Source organism: Stegodyphus dumicola, chromosome X1, assembly GCF_044657685.1.
Source record: "Stegodyphus dumicola isolate Sdum_Otavi_A_Nest chromosome X1, ASM4465768v1".
Classification (NCBI taxonomy): domain Eukaryota; kingdom Metazoa; phylum Arthropoda; class Arachnida; order Araneae; family Eresidae; genus Stegodyphus; species Stegodyphus dumicola.
The window spans coordinates 252,290,437-252,317,968 of NC_140780.1; the positions used below are offsets into that span (position 1 = coordinate 252,290,437).

General features: G+C 33.7%; 1 protein-coding gene across 1 annotated transcript in view; it reads right to left on the bottom strand.

Annotated features, from left to right (window-relative positions):
* Positions 1-27,532, bottom strand: part of Pka-R2 (cAMP-dependent protein kinase type II regulatory subunit) — an 85,528-nt gene that overhangs the window by 25,515 nt on the left and 32,481 nt on the right. The window contains exons 3-7 of the mRNA XM_085807485.1: positions 13,198-13,250; positions 8,955-9,038; positions 8,806-8,847; positions 6,124-6,188; positions 4,021-4,177 (exon numbers count right to left, since the gene is read on the bottom strand). Coding sequence (XP_085663611.1) covers positions 4,021-4,177; positions 6,124-6,188; positions 8,806-8,847; positions 8,955-9,038; positions 13,198-13,250 — 401 coding nt within the window. The remainder of the gene's footprint in view (positions 1-4,020; positions 4,178-6,123; positions 6,189-8,805; positions 8,848-8,954; positions 9,039-13,197; positions 13,251-27,532) is intronic.

The window sequence follows — 27,532 nt, forward strand, 5'->3', positions numbered from 1 at the left end:
TCGTACAGCTTTTCACAATATCCCAAAGTACAATCAGTTGTTACACTTCAAGCTACTAAGACCATTAAACACAATGCAATACAAAGTGTATACTTTGCTCATTTTCTTTCTCATTCAATAATTCGAAACATAATTAATTTCTTATGGTTTATCAGTCTTTCAAACAATTATTAAAAAATGAATGAAAATAGTACCAAATCCATAAACAGACATTTTCCCAAAATAATTACAATGGCAAAAGACAAGATGGTAATTTTTAGGTACATAACAAAAAGCAACCACTTCACTTTTTGCAGATAAAAGTATTATCAAATTTCTGATTCTGATTGACTTAGTTTTACGAATATGAGTAAAAATACGGGAACATCAGTAATACTTCTGTAGTAAGACGTCATAAATTCACATGTAGGAAGTTCATTAAGTCTATTTCAAATTACAAAGACACTACTAAAAACTGTCAAAAGAATGAATACTCTTCAAGAAGCATGGAATGATGCCATCTGAAATATTCTGCTTATGTTACTATTCGACACAGTGGAAACAGGTAACTAATCGAATCTTCATTATTTGCATGGATGCTGTCCTGCGATGAGGAGAATTACAGTGCTTGCGAAAATGAAGTCTTTTTTATTTCAGCATGGTCAAATGATATAAAGCAAGGACATAACAAAATTTGTGAATAAATCTACAGCTTCACCACAAAACACACTATGGTTATTTTAAAAAGTAAAGAACTATATAGCAATGAATATTATGTGGATAGGGGGAAAAAAGGAGAATGATATCTATTGACAAGGCAAACTACTTCCACTATGCCTACTGCCATTGAGGATGGTGAGCAACTTTGTCTGTCCTAACATAACAGACGTTACTGGCACAATTTAAGTAAAATTTACACATACATATTGACCACTGCTGGAAATTTCGGCAATCGCTACTATGGAATTCTAAAGTACACGGTCATACACAACTGGCACTAAATTGAACTACAGTGCTATGCTTTAAAAGTAATGACCATATTAATTTATTGTGGAATGTACACACTTGATGGCTTTAATTGCAAATAATGGCACTTAGGAGAAGATCTTCATTTACAATTAATATGTTAAAATTACATAACTCAAGAGTGGGTTCATGGGTCAAATGCAATCTAATTATTACAGCTTAATTTTTTCATCATTTTGTGGTAATTCTGTTATTCTATTTCTATCATCTCACTAGTGGCTGCATGTTTAATACTTCTGATATTTAAACTGCTGGTGTTTCCACTTGGATTTCACCACATGCAAACAGGCTGGCTGCATGGTTGGTCTTCATGGATTTTCCCATGTCTAACTTGAATACAAGAGCCAGTTTTTCCGAGGAAGTCCTTCGTGAAGGCATCCCTTCCCTTAGGCAGATAGTCCTCATAGTCAAAAGTAATTAAATTATAATTACAACACATGCAACAAAAACTTTTATTATTCATTATAGTTAATTCCTGATTATCAAACAGCAGATTAACCCTCTGACCAGCCAGGATATTCGCTAAGAAAGCACAAATTTCCCAAATCTACTATGAGCAAAAATTATTTTCTTGATGTCTATGTAAAAATTCTTCTGGTACTTTACACCTGGATTTGTGTATTTTTAATATATTGCCTTCATTTCTTTGATATATTTTAATATTTATGTATATATACGTTCTTACAGATATCACAAAAATATACTAGGCCATATATTATTGTATAAAAAATATTCTAGGCCATATATATCACAAAAAAATATCCTTGCCAGTTAGAACTGAGTTTTGCCCACCAAAAAGAACATAGTTACAGAATAATGGAGATAGATAGTCAGATTATTTGAATATGACAAAGCACATGAGGACTATCTGCCTAAGGGAAGGGATGCCTTCATGAAGGACTTCCTCAGAAAAATTGGCTTGTAGTCAAGTTAGACATGGGAAAATCCATGAAGACCAACCATGCAGCCAGCCTGTTTACATGCAGTGAAATCCAAGTGGAAACACCAGCAGTTTAAATATCATAAGTATTAAACATGCAGCCACTAGTGAGGCGATAGAAATAGAATAACAGAATTACCACAAAATGATGAAAAAAAATATCACCACAAAACATGAGTGTGAAAAAGTGTCCACAGAATATACAGAAGAGGGATAGAAAAACAGAGTGGGCTACAGCAATGATATCAGATGATGCCATAGTTTTTAAAAATTGTTTTCATCCATATCAGTAAGTAGTTTATTGCATGTAACCTAATGTCATCTGTTTTAAGAAATTAATCAAAATATATATACAATCCAAGTGTACAGCCATAAATTAAGACAGTTTCACATTGACGCTCATTAAAATGCAAGTTCATGTAGAAACTTGATTCTGATTTAATAAAGAACTGTAATGAAATGAATCTTATACTTGTCAACTAACGGCACTGAAAAATCAGATTTTTCTCAACCACAAGGTTTTCAAAACGATAAAAATACATTTTAAAACTGGATTAAAAAAAAAGAAACAAAAATTAGATACAGATTTTAATCGATATTACTGCTTCTATCCATAAAAAAGACAGAATGGACATGTTTTAATGCAATCAGATTTACTTTTCATATCCTTTTCTTAAACAATTGCAGCCATTTTAGTCCTTGCACTCGAGTACTTCTTAACAATTTCCATATCAATTTCGCTATTCTACTCTTGATTGCTGCCACCTGTCAATTTAAAATGGATTTGTTCTCTTATCCCTAATCCATGTCTGATGCTCTTTGATCAGATGCTTGACGTGTCATTGCAGGAAGCAGCTTGGTTTAAGCATTCTGTACAAGTATGACAATCACATTGATTATAACATTCCATTTTTTATGGAAGTTAGTGCTACAAGTCTTGGCAACTTATAACAGAATCCATCTTCTGAATTGTTTTTGGTATGCTTGTCTGCAAAGGTTGCTAAAGAGGAAGATGAAAGCAAGGATTTGTCTATACTAAAAAATGCCTAGGTGAGAAAAATGGTATATGAACTCTTTCAGAATGAAGTATGGATAACATGTAATAACACTGATTCATGCAAGTCCAAATGGTGAAGATATTGGGACAAAATTTAAAATAAGAAACATTGACACTGAAGATTCTTCTAGTGCTGATGAAAATGTTGAATAAATTAAACACGCAGACAGTGAAATCCTAGAGAGCACAGCACGGTTGAATGTAAGCCATTATCAAGTTTTTATTCACACAAACTGTAAAACTGAAATTTACAAAATTTTTAGAAATAACATTTTTCAGCAATTTGCATCATGCCAGCAAAAAATTGCTGATTATTTTTGTACTCAGAAGTTAAAGGCAAATGCAACAAATTTTTTTAAATTCATTTTTAGTGTTTTTATATCTTTATGGATAAAATAATTACATTCATAGTTAGAAATGTATAATTCAAAGAAAGGATCAAAACCATGACATTTAAGAAGTAAAACTGTGTAATATAAATAATGAACATTTCACGAAACTGGAAAAGAATGAACAAATTTAATAACTATGCAAAATAATATTTCTAATTAAATCTTATATGAATTTAAAAATTAGATTTTTTATTCACTTTTAGAAGATGTGACAATGCTAGTCATCCAACCCCCCCCCCAAATCATTCAATTTTTACTGATACTTCTTTTGTAAAAGGAGAAAATTTTAAACTAGAAATACTAGAAACAACTTCAACCTAAAATTCAGAGAAAATTCAATTTGTAACCAAGAAAGAAAAATTCATTACACCAGTTTAAAAAATCTTAATGTCAATCCAAACTAACATAAATTAAAAGAAATGCAGCTAAACTGCAAAAAATGCTAGAAACTACCGTATCCTTAAAAATATGTATGTTTTACTTCCAGGAAAAAATACATTTACGAAACTATACAGTATTTCACTTATATTTGGGTTAGTTAAGCTTAATATTATAGTAATAATGAATAAATATCAAAATACAAAATAATTTACATTATCATTCATACATAAAAAATATTTTCTCACCATAGCCCATAAAGAGCCCTCAGTAACAGCTTCAATTGTAGCAGCACGTGGCATGTTGTACATGAGGGCAAGTTCCCCAAAGCTACCAGCATTATCATACTTTCCAACTAACTTATTCTTTTCTTGATCAGTATCAACATATATATGATAAACACCACTGTAAGTTAAAACATAAAATTATAACAGCATTGCTTATATCAAAACCAGCAAAATAATAAGGATAACATTGAGTATTACAAATCATATATAAAAAAAAATAATTATAAGTAGAAACTACAAAAGATGATGTTGATTATTACTTTATTTAAAGTTCAAATATTCTACCCAATTTTCCCCCCTAAAAGTTAATTTGGTTTTAGCAATTCACCAAGAAAAAATGCAGCTCTGCTGATAATTTGTCTTCTTGAAAAAGAACACATGGTTTATTAATTTGTTTCAATCTTAGTTATGTACCAACTGTGTCTAGTTTCTTTACATTTACTTCCAAGATCAATATCCTAGCATCCACATTATGATACATACTTTCTAAGCCAGGGAGCAACAGAAAGAACCCTCTGATTTGTGAAGCTAATAAAATCCAAACCATACAAGATGCGAAAATTTTCATTTTATTTTTTGAATGCAACACTCAAGTGGGGGCTTCCATTGTTTATTCACTGACTTAAGCTTCCTAGATAGTTGTCCAAGACTTTGAGAGTCCTTTCAGGTGTAATAGTAGCAATTTCCCATTGTTTCACCTACTTCGGAGCTTTCGAAGTTGGAGACCCAAATGGCAAACGATTCTTTGTTGGGAACAGGGTCTTGTTGACTGAGAGCAAAGTGGATGCGAAGGATAAGTCCCTTTGCTATCAGAAATGTGGTTTCTCCTGACCAAGCTACAATTTATTCTGAAAAGGCACATAATTCATTACTTGACAGTATGCTATCCATCGTTATACTGTTCACAAATTGTAGCTATGCTACTCCCAAATTGGTTAGTTCTTTCTGTTACACCCTGTACGTGGTTTACGGAAATATTTCATTCATATTAGACAACTTTTATTTGTCTTTAAAGTAAAAAATCGGATCTACTGGGTAATTAAAAAATTGAGACAGTCTTTAAAGTGGTGGCAGAACAAATCAACATAATTTTTTTTTTACTTTAGAATACAGTGCCATAAATAAAAAGGCACTAGACAGAGACAAGCAGCAGTTTTACAAGCATAAATGTGCTTTAAGTTCTGAAGTGATGGAAGATTACACAACTTGCAAGAATGCCAATATGCACATTATGAATACATATATAAGTACCATATTTTCCAGCAAACTGCCTTTTCATAACTGACAGAGGATGTTCGAGTACAATAGAATACCTGCCCATTTTTAACAACATGTAAGTATCTGAATGTCCCCTTTTAATGGATTAGGTGAAATAGTCTGATATCTCAGTTCCCATGACTATCCTATCTGCCGTCTTTTGATTTCCTTTCACAGAGACATCTCAAGACCTGTATCCAGCAGACTTCTTTTCAATTTGATGAAGAACTGGCAAAATTTTACTGAGTTCTGCCAGCTGTGTCTGCAATGGGCTAAGGAACATCGAAATTTAACATTAGAAGAATGGAAGAAAGTTGCATGGCCCGACGAATCACATTTTCTGGTCCATCACATCAACAGGCATGTGCTAATACACCAATTTCCAAATGAAACACTGGCTCCCAGATGTACAGTCTGATGGAGACAAGCTAGTGGCCAGGGGGTATTATGATGTTGGCAATGTTTCCATGGAGCACATTAGGACCTACAATCCTGGGTGTCTGCGCACTACATGAACATTGTTGCAGACTAGTTCACCCATTCATGACAACAGTATTTCCAGTGGGGGATGGTGTTTAAAAACAGGATGCATCAGTTGAATCATCAGGAAGTGGTTTGAGGAACACGCCTTAACTTCTGGGCTTCACCCTCAAGCACCCTTTCAATGAGTTCTACCTCCTCTTAAAGTTTGTTGCAAAGTCTTAATTTAAATACCCAATTTACAACCTCATATTAATAAACAATAAAAGTAAAATGCATTAAATTTAATGAATATAACATTATAAAATGATAAAATCAAATACTAACCTGTCAATTACATAAAAGTTGTCCCCATCATCTCCTTGTTTAATGACAATGTCACCTGGTTTTACCTATTAAACATAAATCAGTGTAATGAAATACACAAATGCATATCACCAGTAGGATCAAAAAATTCAGGGGCTATGACTACCCTTTTTTAACACAATCAGGTAACTAAACTGAAACTATTTGAAATAAACCTTATCCCTTCTCTCCATAACCAGACAGTTATGACAAAAAAAAAAAAAAAAAAAAAAAGAGAGAGAGAGAGAGAGAGAGATCTATAAAGAGCAGACAAACCGTAATGTGATTAGTCATCTTTGTTCAATATAAGGATAATGGAGTTTTAAGAGCAGAACTGTAAAATTTAATTTTGCCAGCATTTGGTACATTTATGTGCATTTTAAAAAGGCTAAGGAAGGTGTAAAATGACTCTATGATGGCAAGATTAAAACAGTACAAAATTTTACCACAGTTAATGAATGTTACTTACAATAGCATGCTCTATGGAAAACATTAATTTGATGACACAGTATGTCCACCAGCATAGTCAGCAAACTCTTCAGGATATGATTACGGCTATTCACTTATCCCAGATCACTTGTAAGCATAATGGATGATCTTAATATACATCAGCACACTTTTTTTGGCTTGTGATTTCAAAATAAAAATGAAGCATATTTGGCAAATTAACAAACACACCAATGCCTTGCTAACTACTTTGAATAGGATCATCAATTGATACAACTTGGCCCTAATTGTTTGTTATATATATATATATATATATATAAAAAAAAAAAAAAAAAAAAAAAAAAAAAAAAAAAAAACGTGGAAAATTGGGGTTTTTATTTATGATAAAAGAATTTGTGGCAAGAATTGAGCAAGTCATGCTCACAGTATTTCTAGATTCTCACAGCATTGTGTTTTCAGTATTCATTCTTGAAAACAGAATTAAGAACAGAGCATAACCTCACGAATAAATACAGGTTCATGTCATTGCTCTATCAACCACTGTAAACAAATACCCTACACACAAATGTCTATACAGATGGATCAATATTTAATGATGGAGACGGAGCAGGAGCCAGTGTGTACTGTGATCTTTTTTTCATGCTATGCACCAACAGATGCTCATTCCGCCCATTACGATGGCAAAATCAAGGCTATTTATATCGCATTAAAGCAACTGGCTATCCGTCCCTCGTCATTCTGCAGAGTGGTCATTTTATCAAACTCCCTGTCTGCTCTTCAATATACTGCAAATAAACAATACACAGATAATATCCATATACTGGAGTGCAGAGAGCTCTCAACATCAATCTCTGTTTCTTTCCAATGGATCCCTGCTCACTGCAGGATTACTGGGTACAAGGCTGCAGACATTTTGGCCAAAAAGGGTGCAAGAATTCTCCAGAGATCTTTGAAAAGCCTCTCATTTCATTGTCAAAATCCTGATAAAAAGAAGATATGCCTCGAGAATAAAGCAGAGAGCACTGTGTGACTCTGCCAGTAAGCCATGGGCCTCGCTGCTTAAGGATACACAGTTGATGTCAGATTTTTCTAGAAGTGCAACTGTTGCACTTTTCCGCCTTACTACAGGCAATGACTGTTTGCCCCATACTTGTATTAAATTGGGCTTTGTGACTCTCCCTTATGTCCTCTGTGCAGACAACATCAAACTTTTGATGCTACTCATCTTGACTCATGCTCTGCACTTATATTTTTAAACTGTAAAGTTCAGAAATATTGGAAGACTAGAGAACTAACAGCATCATAGCCAATTTTCAGGGCATTTGTAATAAATTAACAAATAGAACAGATCATTATATGGATATTTTACATAATTTATTTATTTTCCCCCCTTTTAATCTTAAATGTCTAGGATGTGGAAAATGTACAATGATATTTCTCTACACAAAGTACCTAGACTGCAATGAAACAATACTAAGGTATTTTTATATCTCGCAGCGCTTAGTCTTTCACGCAACCTAATCTGCAACCTGCAGAGACATTTATCAGTGTCAGGCAAATGCTTAAAAGATGTATAATGGATGGCTGGGAGGGGGGGGAACTTAGAGCAGTATTTCAAAAAGCTGTTTGATTACTGGCAAAAACATATTTTACATATGGTAATTAGTTTGAGGATGGATGTGTACTGATAATTTAAACTATTAGTTTGAGGATGGATGTGTACTGATAATTTAAACTATTCATGTTAGGTGTTAAAAGCCAAGCACCCAAACATTTGGATCTTACTGTAACTATGCTCATCACCTTAAGTCACCTACATTGTTGAGGAATAAATACAAGGATTTGCATTACTAATATGAACATACTATTGATTTACACTAAAACATGAACCTATTTTCACAATTAATAATGATACACATTTTGGAAATTAGCAGGTGTTTTATGACTGAATGTAAATGAAAATCATTTCAATCAAGCCAGCAAAATACTAGTTTGCATTAATCAACTAGCTACTTATAAAATAAGAGTTTAATGACTTAAATATGAGAAACTCTGCCTAAGGGCAAATGTATGAATCAAATTTTAGATATCTCTGCTTAAGTACTAGAGAGAAAAATATGCATTTTTCAAAAAAAAAAAAAAAAAGGTCTCATTGTTAATTTTTTAACATTAAATTAAAAAAAAAGCTAAAACATAAAGAATGCAAAAATGAAGTACCTTTCTTTCAAACATAGCATCTAGAACTTCTTGCATTTGTTGCTGAAATTTAAAATGTTACATTAAGTACAGGAATCAGAATAACGTTAAGCAAAAAACAGAAAAATGAATGTAAATGAAAGAACATATTTATTAAAATGTATACTTACTAAATCTAAAGATCTGAAGAGCAATATGTTTCTAACAGCTTCGCCAAGACGCTGCCTTTGTTCGTCTGACTTTGGATAAATTATCTGAAACAAAGAAACAATTATACTTTTTAAATCATATTTTCAACACACTCTAAATTACCAGATAAGTATAAAAACTATGCAAATTTTGAAAAAAAGTTCTGATTAAAAAAAAAAAAATTGGTTTTAAGATTTCTGTCTTTGATAAAAGCATACTCCAAATATTTTCACAAATTTACCTCCCTTTCCAAAAATCTATATACATTTGTTAACTCTAACTACTCGTGTTCCACAAAATATACCACGAGGCTTACACAAGTAAGTTATGGCACTAAAAAATAAACATATGTACAACGGCAATGCAAGCAAAGGGAGAAAATTAGAAAACAAAAGAAAAATAAAATAAAGAGAACTCAATAATCAAAATGACATTTAGAAGAGCAGAAATTGTCTCTTTAGTCCTTAAAATTTCAGGAAAGACAGGTGGCCAAGATACAAACAGGTACTTTAAAGTGGCCTGAAGTAGTCTAAAATTACCTTTTTGTTAATGCAAATCTGGATTTCACAAAGTGGTAGATAATTCTGGGCATGGACATAATTCTTTGGAGTTTTTTACTTCTGTACATAATCCACTAATTGTCACCACCTGCAATATGCTGCCCAAGTCTCGCTGTGCTCAGCAGGCCCACTATGAGGAAAACAAATAGACATAGTTCCTTGACTGCCAATATGTCAATGACTGGAGCAACTATTTATCCTTAAAACAAATTCAAAGCCACCACATATATTAATACTGCAGAATACAAGAACAATTAAGCAAATTCTGCACCGATTGCATAATTTTCCTCAACAACTTCCATGAAATCAACCTCTGAGTTTCATGGATATTTTTTGCTAGGCTGATCTTCCTTCATTGACTATTAAACATGTACATTTTACACACAGCATTTTTAAAATGATTCTCCAGACAGTATATGTACATACTACTGGCCTATTCAAACACCATAACACAAAAGTTGTGTAAATGTACTACTTGCCTACTTCAGTATTTTCAATATTATACCTAGATTCCTTGTACTGACAAACCTAAAAATGCTATTCTTTTATAGCCTGTACTTCCATTTTCATTTTGTCACAGAACTTTGAATTAGAAGCAAAAATTCAATTGGTTAATTCAGGTAAAGCCATGTTATTACTTCTATCATGACCAGCTATATACATAGTTGATAAAATATGATATAAAGTCATGCTCGTTTAAGCAATGAATGTTCTATAAAATATAAAAAAGTATTGTAGCTGCTGATCAGTATAATTCTTTATGTGTAAGTAATGTAAGTAAATGCAATAACTATCCCATACTGGCAACCTCGAAATATGAAAAACTGGAACTTTCTGGAAGGAATGTACATTTTACTTGGACACCATTTTTAAGGACCTCAAAACTGACTTAACTTCACTTTATATCATATGATTTAGCTTATTCAATTATTTATTATATGATTATAATGTATGATATATTAATATTTAAAATTTTATGTTCTTTTTCTAACTTCAGTTTGTAGTTTTCTTATACATTTAAACTGAGAAAATTCGGAGCAGGGAAAGAAAGCTTTTGTTTATGAAAGAAATTTATTTGATAAGAAAAATTACGCTTAAGATCACTATGGATGGGAGAATGAAATTTGCACAGTTTAAGTTTCATTAATTTTATAATAAAATTTTGACTGTGCAAATTTGTTTTGCACAAATTAATTTCATTCACACAATTTAATTTTACTGCTGAAACACACTTCCATAAGTAAAGGCTTAAAATTAAAAATCGGAAGATTCAGTAATTTTCTGAAGACTAGGAGATGTGTAAAAAAACTTAAGAGTTTCCTGGTTTTACTGGGAGAGTTGGTAGCTATGCTATCCACTTCATTTGAACATAGTTTTAAATTTATATATAAGCTGTTTATGCATGAACGTGTCATTCAATAAGAAAAATCAGACTCGTTAGAATACAGAAAACCACATAAAGGATATCTGCCAAAGGGAAGGGATGCTTTTGCAGACAACTTTTTAAAGGAAACTGGCTCTTATCCAAATTACACATACAGAAACATATCAAAATGTTCAGGCAGGTAGCCTCTTCACTGGGAGCCCAGGGCAAACTGCCAATATTTAATCCACTTGGGCATTGGTGGTCTCATCAGTTGCATAGCTAAAAGGCGGCAGTCTGGCCTGGCAGCACATTTTTTAGAGTGGCACATGAAGTAATTTTATAAGGATTAATGATACAAATCATCACAGCCAAAATAAGATAAATTTAACAGGATTGCTCTCATTATCTACCCAAGTGCCTCTATTGCCCAAGTGAAACAGAAACTGGCTCATATTCATTTACAAAAGAAGTACTGGGTCACATTCTTGACAAGTATATATGAATGCAATGCTACATATCTTACATTACACATAGAAAAATCCACAAAACACTCATACAGCCATTATGTTCGTTGGGCTTCCTAGGTCAAACTACCAGCAATCAGCAATCTTATTAACTTGGTCACTGTTGTGGTGAAGAATCAGGAAAAGCTAACTGTCATACAAAGATGAATTGAGAAAGAATTGTTATTTTTCTGTTTAAAAATAGCCTTTCACTACTATATTTAAAAACACCTTTTTCAGAAATCGATCTTTTTGAAACATTATTATTCTAATATTTTTTTTTTCTTTTTCAATGTTGCTATTCACAGTCTATATAAAGTTGTAGAAAAAAAGGTTATACATCATTTGTAGAGGTTACAAGTGTTACGTCCAGCTTATCAATATTTGGTGCTAAATCATTCGGCATGGTGAACATTTTGCAGTTGATGGGATAATATGCAAGTACCAGTTTTTAATACAAATCAATTACGAAGCACCTAAAGTCTAAAACTGAGTACCTTGCATTTAAAAAAATATTACTTTAGCATTTACAGAACAACAATCAGAGTAATTAAACTAATTTCTGCAATTCATCAACGATTTGCTAATAGAAACAAGATATCACTTCAAATGTTGGAATTAAAATTTCACATAAACCTTAACTTGAAGATTTTATTTATTTAGTTTATAACTCTATAGATTTTTCATGTAAAAGTGGGACAATTAATCAGATCAAGCTGGGTGGCACGAGTACTTTCTGATTATCCTTACCCACCCATCTAAAAGCCACCAAAAAATATTCACAAGATAAAGCAATATGTCGACAAAATAGTTATGCGGCAATTCAAAATGTAACCAAAAAGCATTTATGCGACAACTTACAGTGTCACGAAAAGTATTTATATGGCAACAGATGTGTGCATCTAGCAAGTCTGTTTTGGCCAGTGCACAGTGCACGGATGCCAACTGTGCAAGTCATTGATGTTTTTTAAGCAAGAATGGAGCAGTGAGTACAAGGGAAAAACAACAGCACACAAAATTATTTCTTAAAGGAAGGGCTTTTTTTTTAATCAGTTTTTCTTACCTTTTAAATTTTATTGATTGATTGCTATTCAACTTAATATTTTATGTGCTGGCATTTTGAAAATGAATGTTACTTTTCATGCATTAGCTTGGCTAAAAATTGGGCACCACTGACTTTAAAGCTTTTCAGAGGGGTATGCAGATAATCAGAAAGTGGTGGCTATGCCAGTGGGTCTTACTTCATGAAAAGATGTAAATACTTCTGATGGCAATAATGTGGTATTTCAACATTGCAAAAGTATACGATACACACTTTAGCAAATTTTATAATCTGCTAAAAACAATAAAAATCTATTAGATGTCATCTTAGACACTTCTATAATTACTACCTAAGAAAAACAAAATATTTGTTTTCTACTTGTATATGTGTGTGAAAAAAGTACATATCATACTTCTTGAAAAAATATGCACAAAACATATCTTTTGTTTTTAATGAAGAAAAAGCCTCGATATGCTTCACTGAAATTAACCAATCAACCTTAAAACTTCACACTAGTCAAAAATCTCTTTTACTTAGAATTAATGAGCTCTTATACACTAGCAAGTAATGATGATGATGATAACTGAATTCTAGATAACCTATAGCTAAATTACTGAAGCGTGCAATTTTGCAATGCATAAAAGTGAAGGGGTTGGTAAATAAAAAGTCTTTTTTAAAACAACGTTAATGAATATTTAAATATTAGCAACGGAATATAATAACGAAGAGGAAAAATACCGCTATCGTACTTACTCTTTCAACATCGTCATCTTCATCATCTTCTGGATTATATTGCTCGGCAAAAACTGCAAGGAAATACTGTAACATGAATCCAGCTTTCACTAATTTCTTGAAGATGTACACATTTAAACATAAAGAAAGGTCTATGCACAAAAAATACAGTGAATAATTCAGCTTATATCTATTGTTGAAACTTTAGACCTATTACTTTAGAATTATGTAGTACCAAAAGTTTTTTTCATGATCTGAAATTGACTTACATAAACTTACAACCTTATCTGTTAGAAACTGTTGTGATCCATTTCAGTGAACATCTAGTTACAGTAGCATATGTTTCAATTGCACTGAAAAATTATATACACTTTTGCATGCCTTTAAGTAGTATGGACACTCAAATAAAACATTCGAGACATAAAATGTTACATTGTTTTAAGAAAGATAACAGTGTTGATGATAAAAACAGGACTAGCACTATTTACGGGAGTGACGCAGGGTGAGAAATTTGGGTCTAATAACAAAAGAATAGCACTTGTTGGGTATGATAAAGTTGTAAGGAGTGAGTGCAGAGTGTATGATATTACTACAATGAGATACTCCAATTGCAGATGCAATAGCACGTGCCCATATTGGAATTCCTGCCTGCAATATTCAGAGTTGTCTCTTTCAATGAAGTAAGTTTACATTGCCTGGGTTCAGTCCACACTACATCTGTTATCCCTAAATGCTCTATAGTCACATATACAGTACAAAGTCTGTAATCCGGACGTCCATTATCCGGAATGATCTATAATCCGGACGTCAAAGCCACAAACTTACGCATGCGCATTTAATGTGCATAAAGTGTTTACCCATGCACGCTTCCAATAGTGAAGAAAGTGAGAGGTTATTGAAAACGAAAAAATTTCAATTGACAAGTTAGTCGGTATTCTCGACACAGCAATTACAGGACTTGAACAGTGGAACTTTGTAAGTGAACAAGAAATTAGGTCTATTTATAGAATTAAAGAGAAAGTATTAGCACAAAAAACGAAGCAACTTAAACAACTTACATTGAAAGAAATGTTTAATAAAGTAAAGCTTTTCCTTTTTGTAAATTTTGATACCCTTTAGATCATAATTGCTCTTTATTTCATAAATTACGGTTTCATATTTTTAATTGTATAATTTCTGCATGCCATCTTACCAGATTTAAATTGATGATCTATAATCCGGAAAAAACTCTAATCCGGAATCGCCAAAGTCCTGACGAGTCCGGATTATGGACTTTGTACTGTATTTTTATGCAAATACGCAAACATTTAATAATCTGGATGTCTGTTAGGGCACTTTTCTCAGTACAGCCGTATTGCAGCACAATCATTGCCCTCAGTTATATTATATGTAAGGCTAATATCTACCATATCTGAATCCATAAAATGATGCGTTTCTTCCCGTAATGGCCAGAGCTTGAATTAAGAAACTACAGATTGCTCTTCTGAAATGCTAGTTAACAGCTCATCTATCTATCACTCATCTATCATCTATCACTTTCCAATCATGCTTTCCTATATGAATGTGGTTCCTTTTGATATTCTCCACTTCCTTTCAAAATTTGTTACTTTGAGACAATCTGTGTGTGGGGGAACAGGAATATATTTACCAGATTTTTGCTTTTGCAGATTTTATGAAAACTGCTTTGAAATTGAACCCTAAATTTCTTTCATTTTGCCTATGGTGCTAGAAACACAGTGCATATCCTAAACACAGATTAAAATTTATTGCAATAAAGATATATTCATAAATTAATATTGTTTTTGAAATTTACATGTGAAGATTATTTTGCTTTATATTAAATGGCAACAAGAAATTTAAGATTATTTTGAATTGACTTAAAAACTATAGTCTAAAATTTGGATATCCAATATCCAGAATAATATAATATCTGGACCTCAGGGCCACAAAAAATACTTTTTTTTTAAAGACACGTCCCTTACGAAGTCCAGAAATAGAAAACATAATGCTAAAAAAAAGGCGAGGTGCCATAAATATGATTTTCTCATGAGTAACAGATTCTTGTAATGCCACTTTTAAAACACTAGTTGGCTGGGTGAATTACACCATGGCCAGGATCACATCTTGTGTGGTTGTGGAGTTAGCATTTTTCTGTCTGATCTACCCAAGAAGTGATGCTACAAGACACATTTGTTTGAAGTGGGATATTGTTCATACTAGTTTTCTTCTGTTGGCATAGTAGTGTTGAAGGGAGAAAATGGTGGCGGTTATAGAGGTACTGGTGCATAACCAGATAGGTTATATGTGCCAAACACACAGTTATACTTAGATAGCTTACATAACAACACAAGTTAACATAGCGAACAAATTTAAAATAACAAACAGCTAAGTTATAAAATCCAAATGAAGTAATAAAATGATAAACACTAAAATGAATAATATATATATATATATATATATAAAACTCAGGAAATAAAATCCATCGAACAATGAGACACATAAAAAATACACAATAATAAAAGCTGAATCAAATCAAATAATAAAGACCTGTTTCTTTCAAGTATTGAAATAAATTATTATTGACTCATTTCCTGATTAAACAGTCAAGAGGCAAGTTACACTTGTTAAAATGATTTAATCTAAGCCTATTAAAATTCAGACTATTAAAAAATGACATACAGACAGAATGCTATCATAGTCGGGACAAAATGGCTCCTTCTCCGCTTTCAGAAGATAATTGTCAGTGATTCGAGAGTGGCTGACTCAAATACGAGTCAAGAGGACTTCTCTCTGGTTTCCAGTACTTCCCCAAAATTACACTCTAGGTTTCACGCTTCTTAGCTCATTATTGAATTGTGTATCTTAGATCTCTTGCCATTTATTTACGACTTCCTGCTTGATGACCTTAGTGATATCTCTGAAAGGAACAACTTGACTGGACACCTCAACAGCAGTTTTGGCTGTGATATCTGACACCTTGTTACCTTTTATTCCTGTATGTCCTGGAACCCAGCAATAAAACATTTGGTATCCATGGCTACTTAAGTTTTTATTCAACTTTAGAATTTCAACTACAACCAGATTCTCGGTGTCAGAGAATATTCCTACAGCTTTTAGAGCACTAATGGAGTCATAATAAATAAAATTTCTTTGGAAATGCCTAGATATAGATAAAAGAGCATAACAAATTGCAGTAAATTCAGATGAAAGGATTGAACAATTATTATGCAGTTGTCTTCCCACCATAAGATTTTCAATTGCAAAAGACATTTCAACATGACCAAAAGCTTTTGGTCCATCCAGATATACAGGAATACAGTCAAAAGTCGTTAATTCGGACACCCATAATCTGGAATGATCTATAATCCGGACCTCAAAGCTACAAACGTTCTGCGCATGTGTCGCGTTGACGCATGCACGTAAGACCTTTACGGCTGCGTGATGCTAAAGCAAAGTTTAAAGTTACAAAAAAAAAAAAAAAAATTTAAACATTTAGCAATAGTAGCAATAAAAGCTCCCTCAGATAATATGTTGTGCAGAAATTGAAGACAATAAAAAGGTTTCAAATTTAACCAATTTATTAACAATATAATAAAGAATAAAAACACAGAAAATAAATTTAAACAATATCAGAGTCTTAGGAAAAATATAATATAACCATCATTCATCAAATAATATTTTTACCTGGTCTCCAAAAACACTGGCATTCAATACAAACAAAAATGTCCAAAACAGTAATTATGCGGCCTCAAAATGAAGTTGGCTACACATTCAAAAAGTCCATGATCAATGGTCGAGAAAATACCTGAAATTTAAATTACGTTCTTGAAAGCACTCAAAACCGGCCTAACTCCGTTTGCATTAGTTGAACACGAGGAATCGCTGCTCACGTATTTTAAATGCCACCTTCATTGAAGAACATGGATGCCGCCCACGGCAGTCACTCACATGGTATCTTCTGGAACCACGGAACTCATTCTGGAACAATTATCTTGTGGACATGAGAACCAAGGAACTCATTCTGGAACAACCATCTTGTATACAGGAACCAAGGAACTTTATTCAGGAACAGTCATCTTGTGAACAGGAACCAAGGAACTTTATTCACCAGACTGCATGCATCCTTCTGAAGGGGCTGGAAACCACACACCCAAGTGCCAGGAAAGCAGGAACTAGAAGGGTTGAGCCAGAGCAACGCGAGATACTTATAGCAGAAGTAGGCATGACGTCATCTCACGGCAACCAATCAGCTATTGGCACGAATCGGCTTTCCAGATGACGTAACATCACGTTTCATTTTTGCATCTCCATTAGGTTGAAACAGTCCGTTCTCAACGCAAACAGTGGCAGTAAGAAAAAGAAGTAGAAGTAACTACTATATTACATTAAAATAAGAACTAAACTAAATAAACATTTCAAGGAGGAGAGATGATGCAGTAAAAGGTTTACAATAAGTTATATTTTCCAATAAATGCCCCCCACATCATCATCTCCGACCTGAAATAAAAACTGAATGCCAGTATCTTTACAAAATTCAAAACAAGAATAAATAAATATCACAATTTCATTCAATTCAGAAATTTTTAAGAAAAATTTTCCTTTGGGAACATCTTATCCCATTATTCAAAAATTTTACCATAGCAAGAAAGTCCAACATGTTACAAAACAATATAAAGACATATATATGATCACACACTCAATACTTTTACCCAGGGTCCTGGTCACTCATACAACATTCTACACTATACAGTTTTACATTTACCTAATATCCATCATAATATGACTTATAATATATTATTTTTAAATAAACAAAACTCTTAATTTAAATACACACAAAAAAAAATTTCATAAGAAAATTGTTCCACAAAATCTTATCAGGTTATGCTTAGTCAGCGGTTATCTTTACTTGGAACCATTTATCTTTACTTTACCAGATTATCTTTACTTGAAACATATTTTAAATCAAAAATTTCCCTGTTCAATAGATCACGAATGAAAAATAGTTTCACATCTATATGTTTTGTCCTTGAGTTTTCAATGGGTGATTTTGTAAAACATATAGCAGCCATTTTATCAGTAAACAATATTGGTCTTGAAACATAGTTACTTGCAATTTTAAACTGAATGCATTCATCCAAAATATTTCTAAACCAAACTAATTCTTTTGCTGATTTAGTCATGGAGATAAATTCAGCCTCCATAGTAGACAAATTCACTCCCCTTTCTTTAAATGTATGCCAAGATACAGGTGATTCTCCCAACAAAGCTATTTGTCCACCAATAGACACCATATCATCCCTGCTTGAAGCAAAATCCGAATCTGAATATATATTGAGCTTCAGTTCCTTGCATACCAGTTTAAGTTTGTGCTGTCTGGTATTGGAAACGTATCCTAAAAGTTTAAGTAATCCTTCCCAGTGAAACTTACCAGGATTACTTTGGAACCGAGAAAATATATTAACAGCATAAGCTATATCCGGACGAGTACGATTGCAAAGAAACGAGAGACATCCCAAAACATTTCTATAAGGATAATTCATCATTTCAGTCGTTTCTTCTTGTGTACTGGGACTTTGAGTATTTCACACCTTTAACTATTGGAAGGGAAGTGATTTGTATTTTAAAAGACTTAAATCGATTAACTGAGTCTTCTATATATAATTGCTGATGAATTAAAACACTATTGTTGTCATATTCAAATTCCACACCCAAAAGCTTTCTTGTTTTACCTAAAATTTTTAAATCAAAATGTGAATTCAGGACTTTTAATATTCTTTTGGCCTGAACTTCACTTTTTCCAAACACAACTATATCATCAACATAAACTAACAGAATGACAAAATCTTTAAAACGATAGACACAATTACACCACTCAAACTTGATAAACCCTAGGTTACATAGTGTTCTATCCAACTCGTAGTACCATAATCGCCCACTCTGATGCAAACCATACAAGGCTCTGTCTAAACGACACACAAAAGTTTCTTTATCTCGCCCTACAAAACCCTGAGGTTGGGACATGTAAATTTCCTCTGATAAAGGAGCGTAGAGATAAGCACTTTTTACGTCGCATTGTATATTTGCTCATCTAAGGTGTGCAACTAAAAAGGAGAAAAAGAGCCTTATTACTGAAAAGTTGACTACAGAAGAGTAGGTTTCATCATAGGTATCGTATTTAATTTGCCAATAACCCTGAGCCACTAAACGAGCTTTAAAACGAACAATGTTTCCAAATTCGTGACGTTTAATGTTGAAAATCCACCTGCAACCTAGTGAAGTCTTATCTTTAGGAAGTGGAACAAGATGCCATACCTTATGCTCTCGCATGTTGGCCATTTCCTCTTCCCATTTAAGCTTTTCTGTGAATTTCATTGCCTGGCTATAAGTATTTGGAATTGAAACCTCTAGTCAGCTATCTCGGGTATATGATGTTGAAGGAGTGCCAGTTGGGTCGATTTCACGACTATAAGTATTGCTTCCCTTGAAATCAAATAAGGTAGGATCATACTGAATATTATGTTCACATCCGTACGAGCGCCGTCTGGCCTTGTAACAGGTTTACGAAGCCAAGTTACTTGTCTCAATGTAGATTGAGTGTCAGTGCCAATTGTAGAAGAAGGTACATTGGTATCGGTTCTTTCCTCTTTTTCAGGAAAATAGCCAACTGGAGTATCAGTAGATTGGAACTCTACCCTTTCTTCAGATTCCAAATCAGGAAGGGTGCCCAGTGCAGCTCCACTGTCACTTTTCTGCATTCCAATTGACTCTTTAAAAGTAGCATTTAGGGTTTCTACTACCTTTTGCTCATTTTCCAACCAAATCTTGTACCCTTTTGTTTGTACACTGTACCCAATCAATCGGCCCTTCGTTGCCTTTGGATCAAGCTTAGAATTTCTTTTAGCCTTTGGAATTCCCACAAAGGCAATCGTTCCAAATGCCTTAAGGTGACGTACTGATGGTTTACGCTTAGTGTACAATTCGAATGGGTTTCTATCTTGGCCCTTATGACAAATTCTATTAAATGAATATGCAAAATACATTACTGCATCTGACCAAAATTCGGAACTCATTCCACTATCATGTAAGATTGCACGTACATTGTTGAGAGCTGTCTGATTAAATCTCTCACAAACTTCATTCTGTTCTGGAGTGTATACATCTGTAAATTCGTGCTTTACACCATTTTTATTACGATATGACCTGAATTGATCATTATCATATTCTCGCCCATTGTCAGTCCTAAAGTATTTCAACCTAAGGTTCAAAGATCTTTCCACACGTGCTATATGCCTTTCAAATACTTCAAACACCTGACCTTTCTCCACAATGGGGTACACTACCACGTAACGAGAATATTCGTCAATAAAGGAAACGAAATAACGTTCACTATTCCTACCTGGAATGTTAATAGGTACCCATACATCAGAAAAAACCCTTTCAAGCGGCCTCTTTACTTGAATACCTTCTAAGGGTCTATAGGAGATTCGTCTTTGCTTATTGATTTGGCAATGTTCACAAAACAAATTAGGTGAGTGCTTTAACACAGGAAGACCTCGAGCTGAATGTCTCTTACTAGTCCTGACAATAGCACCATAATTTATATGACCAAACGGATCATGCCATAATTCACTATTGTTATGCTGAACTGTGGATGCCTCAAATTTTACAGATTTGCCCCCCTTTCTCACTATTTTCGGGAATACATGATAGTTACTTCCTATCAACTTAGCTTTGTACAAAGTTTCATTTTCATCATCAGTAACTTTAATTTGCCCACTTTTACCATAAAATCTTGCTCCATTGATATCCACCCTAGGTCCAGATATTAAATTTCGTCTCAGTTCAGGTGAGTATAACACATCTTTAAGCAAAATAACCGTATCCCCAAATTTCATTTTAACAGTACCCTTCCCATGAATTGGAAAAGTTACCCCATCAATAGCTACTAGCATATTCTCATTTTTCACAGGAGAAAAAGTATCAAACAATTCACTATTTTTACAAAAATGATGAGATGCAGCAGTATCAAATATCCAACTATCATCATTTTCCTCCAAATTGTTAACATTAGCTTGAGCTATAAAATGGGACTGAGCATGAGAATTATTTTTACCTTTACTCAACTTGGGTTTATTCTTACACTTAGGAGATGTTTTATTACTACTAGATACAGCTGAGGAAACAGAAGAAGCAGGCGAGGGTGATCTGGAAAAATTACCTTTCATTCTACAGTATTTTTGAATATGACCTGGACGACCACATTTATAACACTTGAGCCCTTTAATCTGCTTAAATTTGTGTTCACAGTTAGTACATTGGACTTCTATAGTCTTATTGGAATTTTCCCTATCTATCTCTCTTAAACCAAGACGCGTTTCCTCCTCTAATATTTCAAGTTCAACATTTTTAAAAATGAACTTTTGATCTGGCCACCTCAAAACATTCTGAACTACTTGATCAAATTTATCTGGAAGGAACCTAAGAAACTGGAAACATATATATATGTCTCTTACCGCCTGATTAATATCAGCTAACTGTTCAGTTACGCGTTTTAATCTAGAAGAAAAGAAACTAATACTTTCATTTGGCTTAATTTTACAATTTAAGAACTCTGAAAACAGGGACATATGTCTTGATCGATAATCTGGCTGAAAGTATTTGGCAAGCGTATTCTATGCCACTACCGGGTCATCAATTTCACTTATCAAGCTTCTATATTCAGGGCTTACATTCATATAAATTAACGATAATGCCAATCGACTTCTATTTTGATAGTCGGCAATAATTTCTTTTGTAATACCCTTAACATCATTTAAATCAGGACATTTTTCAATACCCTTGACCAAAAGCCATGCAGTTTTTTCATTTAAAACAAACTTCATATCTTTGGACCATGTAAAGTAATTACATGACTCAAATTTAGCAATATTATGCATGACACTAACAGTAGATATATTTGAATTTTAACAAAAACCACCCCCCAATCTCTTAAGTCCTAAATTAACTTTAAACTTCAAAAGTCTGCACTAAAAATAACTCAGGGGCTGGGCCCATAACCAAAAATGATGCTAAAGCAAAGTTTAAAGTTAAAAAAAAAAAAAAATAAATAAATTAAAAATTTAAAACAAAAATAAACATTTAGCAATAGTAGCAATAAAAGCTCCCTGAGATAATATGTTGTGCAGACATTGAAGACAATAAAAAGGTTTCAAATTTAACAAATTTATTAACAATATAATAAAGAATAAAAACACAGAAAATAAATTTAAACAATATCAGAGTCTTAGGAAAAATATAATATAACCATCATTCATCAAATAATATTTTTACCTGGTCTCCAAAAACACTGGCATTCAATACAAACAAAAATGTCCTAAACAGTAATTATGCGGCCTCAAAATGAAGTTGGCTACACATTCTAAAAGTCCATGATCAATGGTCGAGAAAACACTTGACATTTAAATCAAGTTCTTGAAAGCACTCAAAACTGGCCCAACTCCGTTTGCATTAGTTGAACACAAGGAATCGACGCTCACGTATTTTAAATGCCACCTTCATTGAAGAACATGGATGCCATGGAACATGGATGATCAATGGTCGAGAAAACACCTGACATTTAAATCAAGTTCTTGAAAGCACTCAAAACTGGCCCAACTCCGTTTGCATTAGTTGAACACGAGGAATCGACGCTCACGTATTTTAAATGCCACCTTCATTGAAGAACATGGATGCCGCCCACGGCAGTCACTCAAATGGTATCTTCTGGAACCAAGGAACTCATTCTGGAACAATTATCTTGTGGATATGAACCAAGGAACTCATTCTGGAACAACCATCTTGTATACAGGAACCAAGGAACTTTATTCAGGAACAGTCATCTTGTGAACAGGAACCAAGGAACTTTATTCACCGGACTGCATGCATCCTTCTGAAGGGGCTGGAAACCACACACCCAAGTGCCAGGAAAGCAGGAACTAGAAGGGTTGAGCCAGAGCGACGCGAGATACTTATAGCAGAAGTAGGCATGACGTCATCTCAAGGCAACCAATCAGCTATTGGCACGAATCGGCTTTCCAGATGACGTAACATCACGTTTCATTTTTGCATCTCCATTAGGTTGAAACAGTCCGTTCTCAACGCAAACAGTGGCAGTAAGAAAAAGAAGTAGAAGTAACTACTATATTACATTAAAATAAGAACTAAATAAACTAAATAAACATTTCAAGGAGGAGAGATGATGCAGTAAAAGGTTTACAATAAGTTATATTTTCCAACACTGCGAATATGCATGTGCGTGTTTGCAAAATACGTTTGTGAATGCGCGTTTAATGTATAACGGACGGTATAAGCTAAGCTAAAATTATCTAATTCAGTTAATGTTGCAGATTGCGTTGTTCCTTAATCTTCGAATAAAGGAGGTTCCTTAATCTTGGATAAAGGCATATCCTTTGTTTATCTAAACTTTAACGTTTGTTTATCTAAACTTTGTTTATGTTTAACCCTTTAACTGTCAAGTTATTTTGATGATTTGGGTGCACAAATTGTCAAATTGAACCAAAGAACGTCTAACCTCTAACCTTTGAAATCTTCCGTAGAGTGCTGCCATCTACTGAATTGAGCACACATTAACTTTTCCCGAGAAACAGTCGGGTTTGACAAAGAGATGAAGCCGAAATAAATGTCTCCCGATATATATTCGGGTATAACAATACGATGCACTCAAAAAAAAAAAAAAAAAAATTACCCTGAGTAATACTCGGGCGTGACATTTTCGAACACCAGTGCTGTATCTCGGGCATGACAGTTCAAAGGTTAACGCCATGGCGCGCAACGTATTGGAAGTTGATCTGTCAGCACTATCCTTATCTTCAGCGCAGATGTTTTTATTTTATTTGGCTTATAATTCCTTACTAAATGTATTATTTTATCTCGATGTACTCCGTCTTTGATATGATTTAAATCAAAATCCTCGTCATTATAATTCGCTTCCGATAGCGAAGAAAGTGACAGACGTTATTGAAAACGAAAAAATTTCGTTTGACAAATCAGTCGGTATTCTCGACACAGCAATTATAGGACTTGAACAGCGGAACTTTTGTAACTGAACAAGAAATTATGTCTGTTTATAGAATTAAAGAGAATGTATTATCACATAAAAAACGAAGCAACTTAAACAACTTACATTAAAAGAAATGTTTAATAAAGTAAACAAATAAATATTAAGCTTTTTTTTTTTTTTTTTTTTTTGTAAATTTTGATACCCTTTAGATCGTAATTGTTCTTTATTTCATAAATTCCGGTTTCATATTTTTAATTTTATAATTTCTGCATGCCATCTTACCAGATTTAAACTGATGATCTATAATCCGGAAAAATCGATAATCTGGAATCTCCGAAGTCCCGACGAGTCCGGATTAACGACTTTTGACAGTATAATTATTGTATCACTGTCTATGCTCTAAGAAAAGTTACTTATACATGATCTCATTAGTACTTTTATCAAGATGGTTGAAAACATGAAGAAGGCGAATTTGTACATTTTCCCAAGGTGAGATTTCAAAATGCTTCTCTGATTGGATGTCTAAGCCAGACATGCAGTATTTCTCAACTAGTGAGTGAACCCTTAGGGAGAAGGTAGGAATACAAGAGGGTCATACTTCAGATAAGGGTCACACATGCCATCAAGCAGAAGAACTTTCTTTAGAAGGATGGTTCACTTGTGATAAGATATTAAACTAATACCGAAGGGAAATTGCTCAGGGCTTAAATGGAATGGTGGTTCGCTACAGTCAGCATACAGGCTTTCAGCTGGGGATATTTTAAATGCTCCAGAACAAAGCCACAAGGCTTGATTATGCACAGGATCTAGCTTCAATAAAATCAAAGATTTAGGCAAAGCCACAGAAGAAGAGTTCACGAAGACTTAAAATATTGTTTCGAAATACTTCTTCCTCAAGTACAGGAACATGAGGAACAAAGATCAGCTTTCCATACAGCATCCCTCCTAAAACCTTGATTTTGGGTAGGACAGGAATCGATGACCCTTTGAAGCTGAAACTCTGGCTGGGAATGCAAATTTTGCTTTCAGCAAAAATGAATTTTTTTGCCCTTTTAAGTTAAAATTTCATTTTTATTAAAAATTCTTTTTAGATTAGTAAAATCTTTATAATTTGGAAAATATTTTTAAAGATTTTTACTTTGTATTTTTGCCATTTTCCTTCACTTTCACTGGTGTTTGATAAGAAATTCAACTAAGTTTTGTGTTAAGATTATTTTGAAATTTCAAAGATTTTTTTCACTCTAGGAGTTTAATATTTTCTACATTTTAAGGGTAAGTTTTCATTTTTATTAAAGGTTCTTTTTAGAATACAAAAATCTTTTTAAATTGGAATTTAAACAAATTAAAATTTAAATTTTAACAAACACGTATAAAAGTAAAAAAGCAAATTTAAAGCCTAAAAAAAGAAAAAAAGCCAAAATAATTTTTTAAAAAATTTAAAAAAATGTGCAAACATATAAAAGATTTAATTCTCGAACTAATCTACAATATCACTTAAATTCACAAGCATAAGCAAATTTGTTTGTAAGTTAAATTTGGAATTCTTTTACGTAATGTTCTAAGAAGCATAGTAAGTTTCATCTTGGTTTAATTATTAACTAACCTCTGAAGAAAATACGCAAGTATAAGATTATATCCCCCTCTTAAATGATACAAAATAAATAAAAATAAATAAAAAAAATTAAAAAAAAAAAAAAAAACCAGAAAATTTGTAAACTTGTTGTTCCTAAAGATAAATAATAGTATTCTTTGTAATTTGAATTACGTTAGTGTTAAAATAAATATTTTTATGTGATACTCTTTTTAACATTTTGTCTTACCAACACACTTATATTTTCAAACTGGTTAAAAATTCCGAATTATAAGATTTTATATAATCATCATTATACACTACCAGACACTGAAAATGCAACACCAAGAAGGAGTTGCCCGAAAATTATGCAAATTTTCAGGATAGAGGCACGTCACTGAGTTATGCGAATGATGTGTGCAGCTCTCCACCACACGCTGAAGAAAATATAAGGAAAGAAACTTAACAGAATGTTCAATTTTCGTGCCGTTATTTCTGCCAGGGAAATCGCTGTAGAAAATCTGTTCGAGTCTCAAAGCATGCATGTAACAGCAGAGAATGGCAGGCCATTGTCAACAGAAGCAGTTCAAGTAGACACATGATTTTACGAGGGGCATGGTCGATTTTACGAGAGAACTGAGAAGGGCAGCTTGGTCCATACGGCAAATGTCAGCTGACACACACCTGGACACGTTCACACTGATGTCAGCTGTGGTGATGATGACTGGAACAAGAAAATGTGGCAAGTTCAAAGGGTGCTGATGCAGCTAGGTAATGTCAACCTGCATGGATCGATGCATTCACTGACAAGCGATGGCGCACCCACAAGCCACTTCTACCTCCATTCTGCAGCATGTTTAAGACACCCTGGATGTTCCCATATCGATCAGAACCATTTGCTGTTGATTGATGGGTACTGGCCTGCACTTGTGGTGTCCGTTAAGACTGCCAATGATCGCACATCATAGATGCCAATGTCTGAAATGGTGCCAGGTTTGAGCCACGTACATGTTGGAATTGCACAGGGTCGTGTTCTCAGATGAGTCATGCTTCTGTTTCTCCAATGACAGTCACCACGTATAGGTGTGGCATTGATGTGGAGACAGGTCCAATCCGGCAGCAACTGTGGAAAGCCCCACTGCACAACAACATGGCATCATGGTTTGGGGCGCAATTGCGTATGATTCCAGATCACTTCTAATTTGTATTCAGGGTATTATGACTGTCCAATGATATGTGAATGATGTGCTGTGGCTGGTGCCAAATGCCCTTTATCAGCAGGATAATTCCTGACCACATGCTGTTGGCATCAGCCAATGTGCTCTACAAGGTGTACACATGCTTCCTTGACCACTGTTCTCTCCAGATCTCTCACCATTTGAACACATTTGGGATGTGATTGGATGCCACTTGTAGAGCCTGCCATTGCCGCATTCAGATGACGAACTGTGAACTTGTTCTACGGCAAAGGTAGACAACAAAATGTTGTCTACCTTTGCCATAGAACAAGCATTGCCACTTCTCTTTGTTTTGCTTTCATTTGTCGGTCTATCATTCTATCACATTTGTCGGTCCTTACTGACTATCAGAGCTCTGTTATATTTTGCTCTTTTTAATTAATTTTATTTATTACTCACTGTTGCCAGGTCACTCTTAAAACCAGGTAAGACAACATGGACTGCTAATGTCATGGTTTGGATGGAGTGTGAATAATTTTGTCATAGAAA